This window comes from Typopeltis vanoorti, chromosome 2 (assembly GCF_054136105.1).
Source record: "Typopeltis vanoorti isolate ZY-2024b chromosome 2, IOZ_Tvanoo_1.0, whole genome shotgun sequence".
Taxonomy (NCBI): domain Eukaryota; kingdom Metazoa; phylum Arthropoda; class Arachnida; order Uropygi; family Thelyphonidae; genus Typopeltis; species Typopeltis vanoorti.
Window position 1 is genome coordinate 109,825,335 of NC_143550.1, and position 18,940 is coordinate 109,844,274.

Genomic DNA, 18,940 nt, shown 5'->3' on the forward strand with positions numbered 1-18,940 from the left:
CGTTATTTGCGCTTCATAATATGAATATTGTGACATTCAGCTAGACTCATGGTGTTAAATGGTTTGACTTTCAATGAGAACCTGTCCGATCCAACAATAAGAAAACAAAATACAATAAAAACTTAAAGAAACTAGCTCATTCATTAGTGATGATACCTTTTGGTTGGAAAGATCTGGATTTAAATTCGGTCTAGGATGAGAAGATCCTTTAGCTTTTACCTGAAGGTAAGTTTGATGGTTACATGTGCATGTAACAAGGATCTTAAGGGAATATCTTCGGATTTTCTTTCTTGAAAAATCCTCGAGATTTTCAAGAGTTATGGAAGCTATACATGTAGATAGACTAGAATTAATGACGGTCTTGTCAACACATTGATTAGGTTGTGACACCTGGTTACCTGTGTGACCAACCATTGAGCATAACACATTAAGGAAAAGATAAGATTATAATTATAATTAGATGATAATGTGATCATAATTATTATATGTAGTTTATATTATATTTATAATTAGGAAGACATTTGTGAAAAAAATGATGGTGAGATAATTACAAATTCAGAAATATTGGTCAGTTTAAAAAACAAAGACATGCTCTCTGAAAATTTCCCATCCCTAGAATATGGAACTACATTCTTTTAATGTTCAGTATTGCATATTAGAACTCACTGTGCCAACACTACTGAAACCTTTGTGCAGTTATGCGTAACTTGGCTGGCCTGGTTGGCTGAGTGGATAGTGTATCTGTTCTCCAATCAACAGTTTTCAATCAACCACCATCCTTCCTACTTATTGGAGACTTGAAGTGGCTCGATTAAAACATGCTTGGTTTCTAGAGCCGTGTTTCTGGACTATGCATTTCATACTTTGATACTATTATCAATACCATATGATTACAGTTCTTCTTTGGTAGGATTCATTAAAAACAAACAAATAAAAAGACATATCCAGTGATCGGAGTAAGCATTTCAATATTGGCTCAGATTATAAACATAATAAATAAAATAAATAGTTTAATGAGTTATTCTAAACTTATTCTGAATTCTAAATGCCATTTTAGACAGTTTTTTTTCGTAATTTTCGATTCCAAAATCTAATCTTTGTGCATAAATAATAACCGACTTCATTCATTTCTAAGTGGTAACTTCATTTAGGTTCACAGGGTTTTGTGACATTTAGTAGACTGAGTTTTCACTTAATTGAGCACACATACTCGTAAAAATGCAAAATTTTTGGTAACTGATTGCACTCCAAATTCAGAACACTTTCGGTTCGTCCACATTGTTTGTATTCATGAATACAAAATGCATTCATTTTCTTCGCCGCTGTTACATATTTGTCATCGCCTTCTAAAAACATCAGCAGTTCTTTCTACAAATGTTCACGACAGTAAGCTAACATCCGGACTGTTTTGTTCTTGTGGAACTCACTGCGAAACAGTCTCTATGGGAACGATTATCTGAATGCCTAGCTACGGAGTAGAACGTTTACCCCCACCTACCTCAAGAAGGTAATTAAAGTCGTTATTGACTCTAAGTACTCGCCGTTTCCTTCTGCTGAGTAAGGAGGGCAAAAGAGAGAGGGCCACACACTGAGTCTCTCGTGCCAGAAAGGCTTAAACACCGCTCGTGAAAGCACAATTTGTTACCGTCAGGTGAGGTTATCATTAGTACTCACTTTGGACGGTAGCGTGTGGTCTTCCGTACAGCTGCCGGACTGACCACCCTGCCGCTAGGCTGCTGGGAAATGCTACGGTAGACCAAGGCTACCCCGCAGGTCGGTATTTTCCTTGCACAGAAGAACGACACAACCGGCAATTAGAGAAGTTACGATACGACAAGGGCGGGGCCCTCCCAACGTTGAAGGTTGGGTTTTGTGCGTGTGTGGTACTGTGAATAAACGGCATCATTTCCTTGAGACGTATCGCTTGAGCGCGTGTTTCTAATGGAAACAATAGCGTTATTCGTAGCGATGCCAAAGAGAAACAGGGCTGAATTCGGGGGTGTAGACACCTAGTTTATAGCTGGAGCTACTGTTCATTTGCACATGGCAAAGTTATATACAATACTTGGTATTCGTGGCTTTATTCAGAGGCCAGTACAGAATAGAATATTCAGTATGGAAGTCCATACAATGGTTCACAAATCTGGAAACGTTTTAGTAGCAAATTATGCCAATGCAAATTTCTAATATTCCTTATTTCTCTTTTTCTGGAAAAAAAAAGAGAAAAGAAAAGTTTATTCATTTAATTTTATTTTAAGAGATAAGAAAAGAAGCGTAAAGAAAAGGATGGCTATGTTATAGTTGATAATGATATCTTCACGCTGATTCGGGACACAACAATATGAAGGAATTCGAATGATTGCCATTTAGTTTTCGTGCAGAATGGACAAAACGAATATTATATCGAAAAGAAAAGTGCACAAGAACAGTTTCTAAATTATTATCAAACAACTTTTATAAATATACTGTAGATTCAAATATATAAATATTATTCAAGAAAAAATAAGAGTTTGAAAACAAGACTCGAACCTGAGAAGCTCTGTGGCTAATTCTAAAGAAGACATTGACTGATAAGGCTGCCTGCAAAATTCAGTTGTATGGTGGGCTCAGAATGTTAAAAAGGTCATGGAAAAGAAGAATGGGCATCGAACATTCCTAGCAAGTAAGTCAGCCTGTGCACTGAGAGAATACAGAAAAAAAGTAAGAAAGTGAAACAATGTGTAAAAGTAGCTAAAAAAAAAGGAGGTAAGAATATTGAAGATTTATCTTCAATATTCTAAGTGTGTCAAAATATTCTATCGGCTACGAAAAAAAAATTCGAAATTGGGATAACGTACGATAAAAGAAACCAGACATGATGATGATGGTGACATAAAAACTGAAGATAAAGATATTCTAGATATCGAGTAACTAGTTTGAAAGACTGTTAAATGAAACAAGAAGTGATAGAATGGTGATAGAAACGCATTCAAAAGGAATCCAATCTATCAATACTTGACGGAAAAAATGCCATCGGAAACCTAAAATGCCAAAGGTAGCTGGAGGAGAGATGATATTCTTCTCCACTGATTCTTTCTAGTAACTCGAGGCTAAGAAAAACTGTGGAAGGGAATCTTGAAGAAGAACAAGCTGGGCCGAATAGGGGTTGTCAGAATCAGATTTAAGATAAATAGTTGAAAAATCATTGGAATATAACAGGAATCTGAAAAAGGCATACGAGGCTTCCTCGTATAACAAGATTCAACAGATAATCTGTCCAAAACGCTACAATTATATGACGTAAACTGTAGATTATATTGAGTAATAGTTCGTCTATATTGATTGTAAGACTGCAGTTAGAATTGAAGGATGTAGAGAAGATGATTCGATATAAAATTAGGTATGAGAAAAGGGTGCACGTTATCCTCACTGTTATTCGTTATCTATAATTAATCGCATTATAAAGGAAAGTGATATTAAACCTGATATCAAAATTAGAAATGTTAATCTCAGCTCTTTATTTTATGCAGACGACATTATACTCTTTGATAAAATGAGAAACCTATAGAACAAGTAAAGCATTTCAGCTATTTAGACACAATTTTTAATGAAGATGGCTAATTGAATATGTAAAAAAAAAAAAAAAAGATTAAAAACTGGTACAATAGGGAGTAAATTTATATGGAATAAGAGAAAAATTAGTCAAAGCACTAAATTATCGGCATACTACCAGATTGTGTTCAAACCAATTTTAACTTATGGATCTGTGAACTGGATTAGAAATAAAACTCTTTAGCAAAATCTGAAGACTACAGACATGTGAGTTCTGAGAACAATTAGGTGGAAGAGTTCATTTGGGGGGAAGAGTTAATCTAAGGTGGTATCTCACTTAAGAAGAATGGAAGTGGACAGATTAGCACACGAAGTGTTGATGCTGGGGTGGTGGAGAAAAGACCAAGATAGATTGATTCAGTCAGAAGTGCTTTACAAGACCGAAATATAAGATCAGACAATACTAGAATCCCGTCATTCTGCATACTTCTTTAGAGTGCGCATAATGAATTCCACTAAGCAAAAAAATTTTCCTTTCACTTCCTCAATATGTCTCTTTAGATCATATCTCAATAACATATATTCCTTTCTCATCCTATCTACCTAGATCAGCAGAGAACATTTCTTCAATTTATCCTCGTATTGAACATTCCACAGTCCCAAGAGAATATTACTCAAAACGAAATTTGCGTCTCCTTCCATATTAAGTTTGCACCTAATATTTATCCTAATTGCTTGTCTTAGAATATCTGTTCATTACTCTATGTAAATTTATCATACATAATTAATTTTTATGAATTAATAGGAGTTTAAAATTTCTGCTTTTTTTCTGTATAATAAGAATTCATACTTTTGTGAACTTCTTTAAATAATTCAAATAAAACGAAAAAACAAAAAACGTAAGTAGCTTTCCTTGAGTTTCATTAATTCACGAAGGCTTCCTTATCACCTTTTTCAAGGCCATACCCCTATTTCTCCCCCCCCCCTTGTTTTCCGTATCTCACTTTTCCTGCTATGAAAGCACCAAAGACAAATGTTTGAAGATACTGAAAAACACGTGCATTTAATAATTCATTGACCAGAATTAAATTTTCATAACAGCTACCTTATAGCGGATTTTTCGGGACTGATTAAACGCTAGCTCCAAACGAAGATGAAGGGAAAGGAGTTGCGAGATTAGAAGGGGGAATTCCTAATGAATGATTGTTTCCTTGTAATTACAGGTCTAATCACTTGAAATCATTAAGCTGAATTTTTATTTAATGAATTCAGGATTGATTTTATGATAGGGTTTTGTTAGACGTGTTAGTATACTGGTGTGATAGCCATGCCAGCTGTGATTGTTGCAGTCGTGACAAGTCACCATTAGCCAGGTGGATATGTGGTCGAATCGTAGATCTGCATTCCTCTTTCATTGAACAACAGCTTAGTGAGGTTTTCACATATACTGCTTACCAAAAGAACTGTAACAGTGTTTTTTTTTTGTTTTTTTTAATTGTGATGATAACTAAAAAGTTATCCGTTGGATATCTTTTGGTATTCTCTCACAAATATATGCAAGCTTAATGCATTGTATTTTAAGTTACATCTTTATATCATTAGTTTAATGAAGACGATGGATCCAAAATAATATCACGATATAAATAATCATAATATAATTTGCTGATGGCTGAATTCTAGTGATGTCCGTGATACCATTTTTTCATCCATCTTTATTATTATTATTATACGTGCTTTACACACACACACACACACACACACACACATACTCCTTCTGGAAGAAGTCCGGAATTTTAATTTAATTAGGCGGTGTCGACCGAAGGATATATGCAAATAAATACGACATACGATTAGGAAACATTGCCTCTTATCTAGAGTGCTGTAGGAATTCGTTCATCCTAGACCAGGGTTTCCAAAACTGTGTTCCGCGGAAGGTGAATAAGTGTTCCGCGAGACGTTCTCCTGGAATTTGTCATTTTCGTTTTCTAAGCATTTTTCATGAATAAATATTTTATAGTGGAAATATTCTGAGGAGAATAATAATTCTTCAATATGTCGAAAAGCTCAGACCCAGAACGCCTAATAACATCTGTGTAGCAAATGTTAGTGACCAAGACCTGTATTTTTAAACGCGGAAGTATTCATGAATTATCGTTAATTTTCACACATCGAAACCTTTCAATATTTGGGAAAGGGAATACCGCTGTTTATGACGGTCATAAAAATTGCCTGCAAGCGGATTATAACAATGGGTGGCGTATCCTCTGTTCTCAAAACTGAACGAAATAACATCTGTGTTGCAAATGTTAGTGACCAATCAGCAAGGAAGTATAAAGAAAATTTTTCCACTAAAATTGAAGATCAAGGTAGTCTGTATCCGGTTCTGAAATCTATTAATACGGAATACTTTCTTCGCAAGTTCGTATTGTAGGATGAAAGTTTCGAAATCGTAGTGCCGTGATTTTTTAAAAGTAATAGGCCTGCAGATTTAAATTTTAATATGAATAAGAGACAAGGGACTTTGTTTAATTTTGGTATTAAGAAATCTCTTATTGAAGGTAATTGTGACTCAACAGATAGTGAGTCATCCATCACCAGCTTACAAAGCGATTTCCAGGATGTACAAAAGGAGGGGAAAACTACCAGCACACAGGAGGAAAAGTCTGCATTCACTCGTAAGTACTTATAATAATATTATGAATTTTTGGTGATCAGAATAGGATATGCCAATGAAAATCAGCAGAAATTAATTTAATGATGGTTTAAATAATGTTTAATTAATTATTAATTAACGATCAATTATTAATTAAAAAGTAACGATCAATTAATAATTAATAATAAAAATCAGCTAAATCAACACTTAATTATTAATTAATACATTACAAAATAACCAAGGTGTTCCGTGAAAATTTCAGGATTTATGAAGTGTTCCGTTGTAGGAAAAGTTTGGGAAACGCTGTGGCATAGACAATGGTCAGAGATAAAGGCTGCTTGCCGATATCCAAGAAGCGTGTGGTGTGGGTTTAGTACAAAGGAAATGAAAAGACATTAGGTAACTTTCTCTCTCTTTCTTTTTACTAAGTGATTCTTTGTTGAGAGTAGTTTCTGTTATACGTGAAACTTTTAATTGTTATTCATGAAATACAACAAACAACTCTTAATAAATAATATTTTATAATTCCAGGTAGATGATTAAAAGAATACCCGACAAAAAAAAAAAAAAAAAAAAAAAAGATGTTAGGCTCAAAACGGTTAAAACACGGCAGAGAAAAGTGAATATAAATAAATAAAAATCTTCCACTATCACTACTGTGGATAGTTAAGCCTAACAGACTGTGACATAAACAACATGTATTGGATCCGCTGGAAAAAATTACCATATTACACCTGCACGGGAAACACACACATTTCCGCTTTTTTTAATACAAATGTAGACGTGAATAAAAAAAAAAAAATTTTGTGACAGTACAAATGAGTGATTCACCACATTAATTGAGGGAGGAGCTCAACAGAAAAATAGACGTAGTTACCAATCTGATATGTTTTTCCATCATCTGTCATTTCGCGCAATGCTGGCGCATTTTTCTAAGAAAGTAAATATAACTTCTATTTTATTTTAATTTTATAAAATCAGGTCGTCGAGCCTCGTTAGTGTTTTAAAGCTCCTTCTGGTCTTGTGATATTGATTTTATAATGGACAATTTTAAAGTACTTTTGAGCTGATCTGTAAATCAACGTAATTTTTTAGATCTCTTCTTCTTCTTCCTCCTTTTCTTTAGCAGAGGCCGAAGTTGAATGTCGAAATACTTCATGCGATTGCTGCTCTGTATTCAGATGAAATCTTATTCTCTGAACATGTCGCCACGATTTGTCGTCCGTACGTCGAAAATCGGCATCGGTTGACTTTGCCCGGGAGCAGTCAACTGCGTTCTTCATAATTATTGTAATTACCGAGAGACAACACCGGTAACTAAACGGTTTCCGAGGGAGGACGTCGGTGCCGGGCGAATGTCACGGATAGCAGGTGTGCGCAAAACTTCCGTCTCGTTGAGGTCACGCCGTATTGTTCGCAGAGAGGTCGTCAACGGATTGGGAATGGCTGATTAGTGATAATCACCGTTGTACAACTGATCGTTTCCTCCCCCCTCCCTCCAATGAAATCATGTGACCCTGGTATGAGTCTTGAGTAGTACAAGAAAAATGTTTTTTTTGTGTGTGTGTGTGTGTGTGTGTGGTGAGTGTGTGTGTGCCCTTGCAAATGATGGCTAATCGAATTCTAATGGACCTTTTTTGTTCATCAATTACTCAGTCCAGCCTACAAAATAGAGCTGAGACGAAAGACACTACTTCCACTTAAAAGAATGCATCAAGGAAGAGCCGACCTATTTAGCGCTACTTAGGTTTCCTATCATGTGACTTAACAGGAAAAAAGATAAAACTGAGTCCAGGAATTAAGCTGTGCTTTATTTATGAATTCCATGTGCACTTTTACAGCTACTTGCAAACACTAAATACCTTTGTTTATAGTTTTAAAAGCGTAGCATTTTTTAATAAAATAATTTATTGTGTGTAAAGAAATGAGCCATCAATATATTTTAATTTATAGAACTATAAGAAGAAATTGACGATTAAGTTTTAATAGAAATATTTCCGTAGCCTCCGAGATTTTTTTCCCTTCCCATTTCTTGACTTCCTGATTGTCAAACTGCATCACGAGGTTCACCGAATCTTGTCCTGTAAACAGTAAGAGAAAAGTAAATATTAGTGAACTATTTCTAACGATTTTCTCCCTTCCCCAATGCTTATGGGACGGGATCATTTTCTATTGTTTTTGTATTGTGTTCTGCGCAAATAAATTAAATACGTTATGATTGTTTCCTTGTATATTTTCTTAAAGTACGGTAAAAAATAAATAAATAAATAAAAACTTGAAATACACAAAGTAATTCTTAAAAAACTCTACATAAAACAAAGGTTTATTTCATATTTACAAATATTCTTTCTCATTAGAAAGATTTCCGCAATCCCTCTCCTAAGTTAAACCGGAAACTGGAGGGATTTAAACTCAATACCCCAGTTGAAAGATTTTTTTTTATTTATTTAACATATGGTGATACAACGGCAGGGAGACCCTTTTTACAAGGAAGTACGGCACCATCTCAATTCCCCCCGCCTAATTTTATCTGGGCTCGGGACCGGCATAGCTGACGAATCAGGCGTATGGCTTGATCTTAAGCATTCCTGACTGCAATCCGTCTGTGTATTCACGGGGGCCGGTTTGCCTGTTCTGGGGGACGAAAAACCAGAGTTTCCGGTTTAAAAAACCCTACCCCCTCGTATGAGACCGGCTAACTCACCTTTCGTCGAAAGAGACCAGATAAAGGTTCTTTACGTGAATCGAACTCAGGTCTTTCCGACCAGACAGCTTCGTCTATACCAGGGGTCGGCAACCTTTTTGGATAGAAGAGCCATTTTTTAAATTATATCTGTTAAAAAAAATTTAGGAACCGCACGCAGTGATGAGTAACCAATGGTCCGTGGTTGCATGCGGCCCTCTCGGATTTTTTTGTGTGGTCCACGGTGTTCGTTTTGTACGGCAGAATTAGTATATTTTAATTAAACATCTATTTTATGAATGTTGATTTTTACATGTGGATTTATTTGTGCAGGTTAAAAAATTAAAATATACCTAAATAATGGTAAATAAAGTAATAATTTCTTATCAAAGAAAAAGAAAATATTCTTTATGCGGATCGAACCGAGTATTTGATTTACTATTTAATTTCTCATCACTGCTTTAAATTTAGAAACTACATTGAAAAATATTTTAATTAAATTATTTATTCAGTTTTTTTTTTTTTTTTTTGCAGTAACACGTTATCATACTTGTAAAACACAGGGGTGGCATGTCACACGAAATTATATGATATTTTTAAATATTAAATAATAAAACAAAGATTTGCTCCTCCTTACAAAAACATGTATAAAATCCAATAACATACCTGTTTCTTTAATTTTTTTTTTTTAATTTAAAATATCTTCTTAATGCGACTTTTGCTGTTGATCTTCTTGGGATAGTTTCTCAATAATTTTTTCAAAATATTTTCTCAATTTCTAAATGAAAATTACGGCGTATTCGCCGTAATTTTCATTTTCAAACATGACGAAAGACTCATGTTGTTTAGTAAGTTTCTCAACTTACTTTTAATAAAATTCACATTAGAAAATATTTTCTCACAGAAATATGTCGATCCGAAAATCGACAGAAGTCCAGTTCAGTTTTTAACTGAATGCAAGTGTCCGGTAAACAATTCCACGTGTCAAATACAATCTGATCTTGCTTTTTAAGATCGTCTATTTCAGACTATTTGTGTTGTATTGCAAGGGTAGATTTTTTTGTCTTTCCAACTCTTCCAGGTCAGCTTTAAGATTTCATTATATTCTAATTCCACAAATCCTTGGTTTTCAGGTCCTCTAACTCAAGTTGAAATGCAGCCTCATCAATTCCAGCAAAGGGTGAAAAATTTAATTCGGCAGGATTAATTTCAAGTGGTCGCAATAAAAATGACATAGTTGCATTGTTCTTTCTAAACTCCTCAAATCTCCCATTAAATGCAGATCGCATATTTACCACAATTTCTTTGAAAAAGGTTAAATTTATGGAACTATTATCAGCTTGTTATTGTTGATATTTCTTCAACGTAGGAAAATGTGCCTTTTTCTAAGTCTGTCGCAGACAAATATAATTTTGGTTCAAACGAAATCACTTCTAAAAGCAAAACTGCTGTATTTCCCTTTCCCTGTAGTTTCTTATTTAGTGCATTTAAATGGGAAGTCATATCCACCATAAAGTAGAATTTTTGTAAAATGTAAATAGAATGTAAAGAAGGAATATCGCGTATGATTTCAAAGAGTTCAAACATGAAAGTATTAAATTTTTCAGCATCGTATATACTATTTTCAATTGTAAAATATCCTTAACTTAATGTAAAATGTCCTTGATTAAATGTAAAATATCCTTAACTTATTGCAAATGCTAAATTTAGGGTTTTTAGTTTCTAATTTAATAAATAACATTCATTTTGCATTTTAAAAAATAGATTGTTTAATAACGAAAAGAGCCGCAATTATTCATTCAAAGAGCCGCAGGTTGCCGACCCCTGGTCTATACCCACTGAGCTAAGCAGGCTCACCCACCTGAAAGAAACACACACACACACACACACACACACACACACCGGTAGTTGAAACTCCTGTACTTTTTTAGCAGCAAGAATTTTATGATACTCAGCAAAATAAACTACATGCGAGTTGACCGTGGGATGCTTACATATCACGTAGATCCTTCAAAAGGAATGCGGATTATTTATCCACTTTTAAAAAACCAGTTCCGATGTGTATCTTTATATGGGAAGGTCTAAAAACTGTAAAGTTTAACTGCTGTGAATCTCAACTAAAATCAGGCTAGAGAGAGAGAGAGAGAGAGAGAGAGATTACTTTTCATATACGATCGAATCGCAATCACATAATGACCAATTCGAAAAGGGAAAAAAAAACGATCCACAGAAAAGAAATGCCGATTGTTTTTAAGGGAGGGAGAAGTTACACATCGGAAAGGGAGCTTAACAAATTTTTTAATTTATTTTGCTTTTTTTTTTTTTTTCAAAACAATTCGTTTCAAAACGTTTTTTTTTTTTTTTTTTTTTTTGTCTGTTCCTTGAAGAAGGAAGCAATTGACTTATCTTCCTTAACTCTCCCATTCACCCCTGAAACCGCCACTGAATAAAAATTCAAATCCTTTATAGGGAAGTGTATCATCAGTGGAAATTCAGACAGAGGTCACTCAGACATAAAAAAAAAAAAAAAAAAAAGGTGTAGGTCAGTGCTTGGGATGAATTATTTTATGGTCACTCTGTATATTAAAAAAATGAATACAATTGTATCGGAAAGGCCAATCATCACAAACCTTAACATTTAAAGAATTATAAACGATTAATTTCTCTTCTATGAAACTCGCATTCCAGATCAGTAGAAGGACATCTGGATGTCGGATCCCTTCCCCGGCAAACAGGGGGAGGATCCTTTTAGTATATTATTATCTTATCTTAGGGCAGTTATGGCAAGGTAAATAAATTAGATCGATATCAACAGGATGGAGCGTTTCACTGTGTGCATCATCTGTGCGTACTGAGCTAGACTCGCTGAAGTGTGCGCTGAGATCGGTTATCATGAAGGCGATGTTTAGAGATAAGGAAAAGGCGTTAGCTCTAGAAACATTATTTCTGTCCTCTATGAATTAGTCATGGGTATCTAGTGTGACAGCGAATAACTGATGGAAACTTTTTTAAAATCGCCACTCCCCCTATTTTAAATCACTTTCAGAAATGAGGTCGAAAAGACATTAAATCATATACGTTAAATTAAAAACTCAGTTTGGTTAACAAGAACTGTTCACGATTTTATCAACTTATCTGATGAATGTCACTTTACGCTAACCGAATTTATTAACAAATAAAAGATAACATTCCTCGGATTCGTTTTGACGTTACTTTGCATAGGCGTTTCGTAACATCTATAGCACACAAACCCAACATGGTGTGATCGGGCATAACAGTATTGAACACAACAATGGAAGAATTTGTCATAATTATCATTCAAAATGACCAAACAATGCACGCGATATGATTTTTGGATTGCCAACAATGCACATGGAATGAATTATAATTATTTGAATCCCCTGAAAAATAATAATTTCCCAAATCGTACTTGGAATACCAACTTTTCGTTCTCCCCTCCTCTCTACTCTACAAATGCTACGTTACCTGCGCTTATTGAGTATACTCAATTGAATTATACTTTCGAATGTAACAGGTAATACATAGAACATTTACCATTAACTTCTTATGATTTATATTAACGGTACATTTATGTCTTTATTTGTTTCGAATTATTGTTGTATTATTAAATGCCTTCATTATTTTTTAACTATTGTGCACTAATTCTTTAAGTGACAGCAGTCTCGTTGTAATACATTGATAGATTGCTAAATTTAAAAAACAATTAAAATATCCTTATCCTTTTATAGTTAACGAATTCCTTTCTGTTTAAATTAACATTCAATTAGGAAACGTCTCCGAGTTTGTCTTTTCATAAATATTACCTCAGTGTGAATTGCTATCATTGGATCTTCCCACTTGTTATCGACGAAAATTTCTGCGTTTCCATTTGAATCCACATTCACTGTTCTTCCTGTGCATTCAAATGCTATTCTGATTCCAGATATAATATCGCAGTAGGTCCCTGATGGCAAACCGGTTTGCAGTGTTCTACTTAGAGCAAAATCTTCGTTGTTGATGGCAATAAACCCTTTGTTACCTCTGCTAAAAGCTATTTGTTGATAGTCATTATCCCACCAGTTTTCCACGTTGGTAAAGCCAACGACGTTGCGAAAACGAACCATGTTATATATCTGGCGCCATCTAGTGTGTGAAGAAAAAAAATGAAACGATCAGTTATGCCTCATTCAAAATTTTAATATTTCATATTTTATGTGCAATAAATATTTTATATTAAAAGTTATTGTAATTTAAAATAATATTTAAGATAAAAATTAAACTTTCAGTTTAATTCCATGCATTCCATGCAAAAAATTCATTACATCTATTAATATACTGTAATCACGGGAATGCCTACCTATGTTCGCACACCCAACCGTTACCACAGCTGAGATCAGGATTACGTATTACATTTTTCGTGTTGAAATTGTCATCGTGAGGAGGACCAACCCAGTCGTTGTTGTCCTTTCCGTTAGAGATGTCGCGGTTCCAGCTGTAGCTACTCATCACACGAGTCATCCCATAAGGCCATGCAAGCATGAAGGCAATAGCCATCTTGTACATACGACTGTCGAAGTGAGTCAGAATGCTACCATATCCTCCCGCTCCATGACCTCGCTGGTTATCGTGGTTGTCAATAAAAGTTAATGCGTTGTTGGACGACACAAATCCCCACTCTTCTCCAAAGTTTCTAAGGTATCTGAGTCTTTGGCCGTCATTCTTCCGTATGACATCGCCTGGAAAAGAGAAAGTTGAGTCACGTTGTTAAAAAAATGAAAGAATTTATAATTCTTAGTTTTACCGTTTGGTGTCGCTACTTACCTAGTTTCTTTCCATAGCGAAATTCTGTAACTCTTCCTAATTGCACGTATTCTTCTGCTTTAATTGGTTCACCACCCATATCAATCACCTCCTGGTAGATGAAAGGTCGAGCATTTTGAGCAAAGAACTCCGCGTTCAGATTGCGTAAACGACCATAAACAGCTTTCAAGTCTCCAGGCCACATATGCTTCGCAGCATCCACTCGAAAACCAGCCACACCCATTTCAATGAGTCGATTAAAATAATCAGCAATCTTGTTTCTTACGTATTCCAATTCCAGGTTCAGATCTAGCAGTCCAGAGAGTTTACAGTTCCTCACCTGTGAATAAAAGGGTGAAACAATGAAATATGAAAAAAAAAAAAATAAATAAATAAAGTTTACTACTGCAAGCTAGTACCACCTTGTGTCCTAACCCGAACTGGTATTATAGTGAGAAATAATGGAAGTTCTATAGTCGATTTTTTTATTTTATTTTTTTTTATTTAATGAACTATCAGGCTTGTTTCCAGGCGAAAAAACTTATCTGCATGAAAGGTCAAGCTCGAGAATCGGGAATCGGCTGAAAAAAAAAGGTAAATAAAGAAATAAAAAAGGCTAAAACAAGTTGTCGGGGATTAAAACCAAACAAAATGGTCGCTTTTAAGCCGTTCTGGTGCTATGGAAGTTATCACAAGCTTACACGGTCTCGACCAGGGACAGACACTACCATATTCATCATCATCATCATCATCACCATCAAATTCCTGCCATGTACCTTCAAGGGGTGTACAGGATATGATAGTACTACATGAAAAAAATTACATCATTACTAACTTCCTATCTACAATTTTCTTCCAAATCAGTCTGTTACTTGTCAAGACTCCAACAATATCAGATCTTATATTTCTATCGTCTAAGGCACTTTGAACCGTATCAATCCACCTATATCTTAGTCTTCCTCTGGGTCGTTTTGCTGCCAACCTGGCAGAAAACACTTGTTTTAGCCTTTTTTATTTCTTTATTTAGTCCATTCTGTTTAAGTGACCATACCACCCGAGATTAGCTCTGCTAACGCATTCCTGGATGCTGACAATGTCAAGTTCTTTCCTAATATCCTCATTTTTAATATGATATTGCCATTGATGCCATCGGTTCACACTTCTAATCTTTCTCAGGACTCTCATATCTGCAGTCTCTAGTCTTTGGTCAAGTATTTTACTCTGACCCAGCTCTCAGATCCATAAGTTAAAACTGTATACAGCTAATTTAGTGTTCCGACTAATTTCTCTCTTATTCCATATGAATTTATTCAATTGACTTCCCACCAAACCAGCTTTGCTGATTCTGTTGTCTATTTCTATATTTAATTCACCATCTTCACTAAAAATCGTGCCTAAGTAGCTGAAATGTTTTACTTGTTCCACAGGTTCCCCGTTAACAACACAGTTGACATTTTCACAGTTCTACCTATTTTCATTGTCTTTGTCTTTTTATTGCTGACCTTCATACCATATCTATGACAACAGTTATTCAATTTAGTCAGAGAATCTTCCAAACTTCTATCGGATTTATTTAGAAGTATAACATCATCCGCATAAAGCAAAGAGCTGACATTAACATCTCCAATTTTGATATCATGTTTAATACCACTTTCCTTCATAATGTGATCCATATAGATAATAAATAACAGAGGGGATAATGTACATCCTTGTCTCACACCAGATTTACCATTAAACCATCTTCCTGTACTTCCTTTAATTCTAACTGCTGACTTACAACTCAAATAAAGACTAAGTATTGCTTGATATAATGCCCCATTGACACCATATAACTGCAGCGTATTGAATAGCTTCTTTCTTGGCACCTTGTCATATGCCTTTTCCAAATCGACAAAATTTAAATACAGATCTTTGTTATATTCCCATGCTTTCTCGACTATTTGTGGTAAAGTGAAGATCTGATCCTGACAGTCCCTATTTGGCCTGAATCCAGCTTGTTCTTCACCAAGCTTTTCTTCCACAATTCTTCTCAACCGTTTCTCAAGTATACTTGCATAGATTTTGCCAGGAACACTCAGTAGGGAAATACCTCTGTAATTCTTACATTCAGTTTTATTTCCCTTTTTATATATGGGTACTATATGAGCTCTACTCCAATCATCGGGAATTCGTCCCTCTGTTCAGGCTTTCTGAACTATGCAGTGCAGCCACTGTAAGACTCATACTACCATACTTCAGCATTTCTGGTCGAATATCATCTACTCCTGCTGCCTTTCCACATTTCAAGCCTTTGATGGCTTTTTCTACTTCAAGTATTGATATGTATTCCTGACTGCATGACTGGTAAGTGTTTTTTACCACTGTGCTATCATCACTGCTTGTTTTATTTAACAGCCTTTCAAAGTAATTACTCCATACTTCAAGGATATCTTTTTCTCCCGTTTTCATTTCACCTTTATCATCTCTAACCCCTTTTACAGCACTCTTTCCTCCATTTCTAAGCTTCTTCAACAACTTTCAGAATATCTTACCACCTTCTTGATATTTATTTTCTATGTTATTGTCAGAGTCCTCCCATGACTTTTGTTTAGCTAGTTTTACACAGTGTTTTGTTTTCTTACATTTGTCTCTGTATTATCTAAGAGCACAAGCTGACTTATTTGACAGGAACTTTTGATATGCTTTCTTCTTTTCCTTCACTGCCTCTTTAACTTCCTGTGTCCACCAAGGAGTTCTGATTTTTTTATACTTACAGACGACCTCACCACATGCCTCTCTAGCAGAATCAATCAATGTTTTCTTCAGAGTTTGCCTCTGAATCTCCAAGGTTTGATTCCTGTTCTCAAACTCTTTCATTTTTTCTTCAATAATCTTTGTGTATTTTAGTCTATAGTTCACATCTGAGAGCTTCTCAATTTTTATTCGCTTCAAAACTTTCTTACATGTTATTCTTTTCAATATGAAATTCAATTTTATCCTGCTCAAGTCTAAATAGTGATCACTTCCAATTTCAAATCCTCTGTACACTCTGGTGTCCTGCACAGGGAGAAAACATCACTATCAACAATAACATAGTCAATGAGACTTTTCTTATTCCTTGCTTCTTCTTCTCTCCATGTGAAATTGTGGACATTTTTATGTTGGAACATGGTGTTAGTAATAACCAGTCCATGTCCTGAGAAGAAATCCAACAGATATTTGCCATTATTATTAGCTTTGCTCTTTTCTCAAAATTTTCCCAAAATATTTTTGTATGTCTCACAATCATTTCCTACTCCGCTATTTAGATCCACAACAAGGACCAACTTTTCATTTTTCATTGTGTCAGTTGCTTTTTCTAAAGCCTCAAAAAATTCCTCTGCTTCTACCTTAGTAGAACCTTCTGTGCGACCATAGGCACAAATAAGTCTCATTGTTCAGTTCCCCATACTTCCCCATACACTACCATATTTGAAGCTTTAAATTTCATTTAAAAATATAAAAACATTTTGAGAAGACAGAAAAAAATTGGTTATTTTTTCCTGAACAAATATTCTCTTCAAATCTTTTTTTTTTTTCCTTCTTCTTCAATCTCTTTCGTATGCTGGTCACTTGTACTCTTCATATCGTTCAGCCGATTTCGATCAAATTTGGAATATTGTTGTATTTTATGTTTCTGAAGGTTTGGGTTTCCTGAAAAGTCCAGCTTGATCAGAATTAAATGAGGAGGTGAGAATGAAAGGAGCGCATTCTCTGCAAACACCACTACACTTCACATCGATCAATCTATTTCTTCTGGATTTAGTTAATTCTTCGGCTGTTTGTGCATCCGTAAGAATATCAACTTAACTGGGCAAACATAAACGAGGGTACAAAGGGAGAATTTTTCACCACATCATTCAAAGAATGGTTTCATTTCAAGACGGAGCTCCGTTTTGAAGAGAGGTTGGTAAACCAGTCTCCATCCTTCATCTTTCACTAGTGAGCCCAACCTATCAATAAACCAAGAATATCTGGAGGGAGTAGCGCAGACAACGGCCATCATTTCGTGTCTCCAAACCTTAACATCGCATTTTTGTCTGTAATAGTGTGGATTCTAAGGTCAAATTTTGAGCTGTGGGGTTAAAATCTTGAGTTTCAGGGAAAGAAAAAATCTATTTGCTCAGATCAGAGATCGACTAACTCAGAAACTTGTCAATTTAAGGTCTAGTCAAAGTTTCACTGGGAAACTAGAATCGAAATGAGAACGGTCTTCCTTCAGTCTATTGCATTTAATCAAATGCGATTTTCACAGAAATAAATGGGCATGGAAATTGGAAAGATCTTTTGGTTCCTCAACTATTAGCTCACTTTTTACATATGAGTGTGTTTTTTGATATGCGATACAATACATATTGTCAAAAACGATTTAGTCTCTCACAACTGGTGGCTTTTGTCTAATGATTGTATTTATAAGTAATATGGTTTGTTGTTTGTGGCCTATTATAAGGTACCCGGTTCTAGTTATAAACTAGTTATTATCACAGTAATGCTTTAACATAAGTACATTGTGGCATACGTGTTTAGTGCTAATATTTTATGTGCTTTTATTGCAGTGCAGATAAAGTGGCCATCATCTCTTTGTCCCAGAAGATCAGCTTTTTCATTTTATAGTACTACAGTGATGATATTAATCTGTTTAGTGTATAGTCAACATAAAATGCATACTTTTTTTTGTTATAGCATATCTATGCAGAAACTAAATCGTTTAATCCGTATAGCTTGCTATTATATAATTTCTTTCGGCGTTTTTTCCCCTTATTTCTTGGTTAGCACTTCCTCGTTAATTATTTTTTCGAACTTCTTTTCAGGTTCTGAACATCGTAAGGATTGTGATTACTATGTAGCTTTAAGGCCATGAAATGATGATAATCTGCGACTTTGTATTTTATGGTTGCTACTTTTTTCTGTTTTGTCAATATTAGTATTCTACAACATCGAATTGTTTGTCTGCTGTGTGTACGAAGCTTGGAATTTAGTAGCTTATTACTTAATCCATAGTAGCGAATACTTCAGTTAGGACTAATATATCAATACCATGAATGTCACATTCTTCAGATAAGCTTATAGCATAACCCAATTTTTTCGAATACCCCTGATATTTAAAGTAGAATAGAAAACTCCCTCGTTATTTACATTCGTCGAGCGAGTTCAGAATATGAGTGCTGCTGTGCTCTGTTGTCATTAAGTCTTTTTATTGTCCACGTTCATTTTGGTTAAAAGTAGCATCCTCTTTTTTTGCGGTTTATGTCTTC

General features: G+C 34.9%; 1 protein-coding gene across 2 annotated transcripts in view; it reads right to left on the reverse strand.

Moving 5' to 3' along the window:
* Nucleotides 1–7,974: 7,974 nt before the first annotated feature.
* LOC150109328 (pancreatic alpha-amylase 2a5-like) overlaps nucleotides 7,975–18,940 on the reverse strand; it is a 94,440-nt gene continuing 83,474 nt past the window's right edge. For both annotated transcript variants that reach the window (XM_090412583.1, XM_090412590.1), the window contains 4 exons: nucleotides 13,689–14,007; nucleotides 13,225–13,603; nucleotides 12,692–13,010; nucleotides 7,975–8,265 (listed from right to left, as the gene is read on the reverse strand). In XM_090412583.1, the coding sequence (XP_090268709.1) occupies nucleotides 8,251–8,265; nucleotides 12,692–13,010; nucleotides 13,225–13,603; nucleotides 13,689–14,007 (1,032 nt within the window). In that variant the 3' untranslated portion in view covers nucleotides 7,975–8,250. The remainder of the gene's footprint in view (nucleotides 8,266–12,691; nucleotides 13,011–13,224; nucleotides 13,604–13,688; nucleotides 14,008–18,940) is intronic.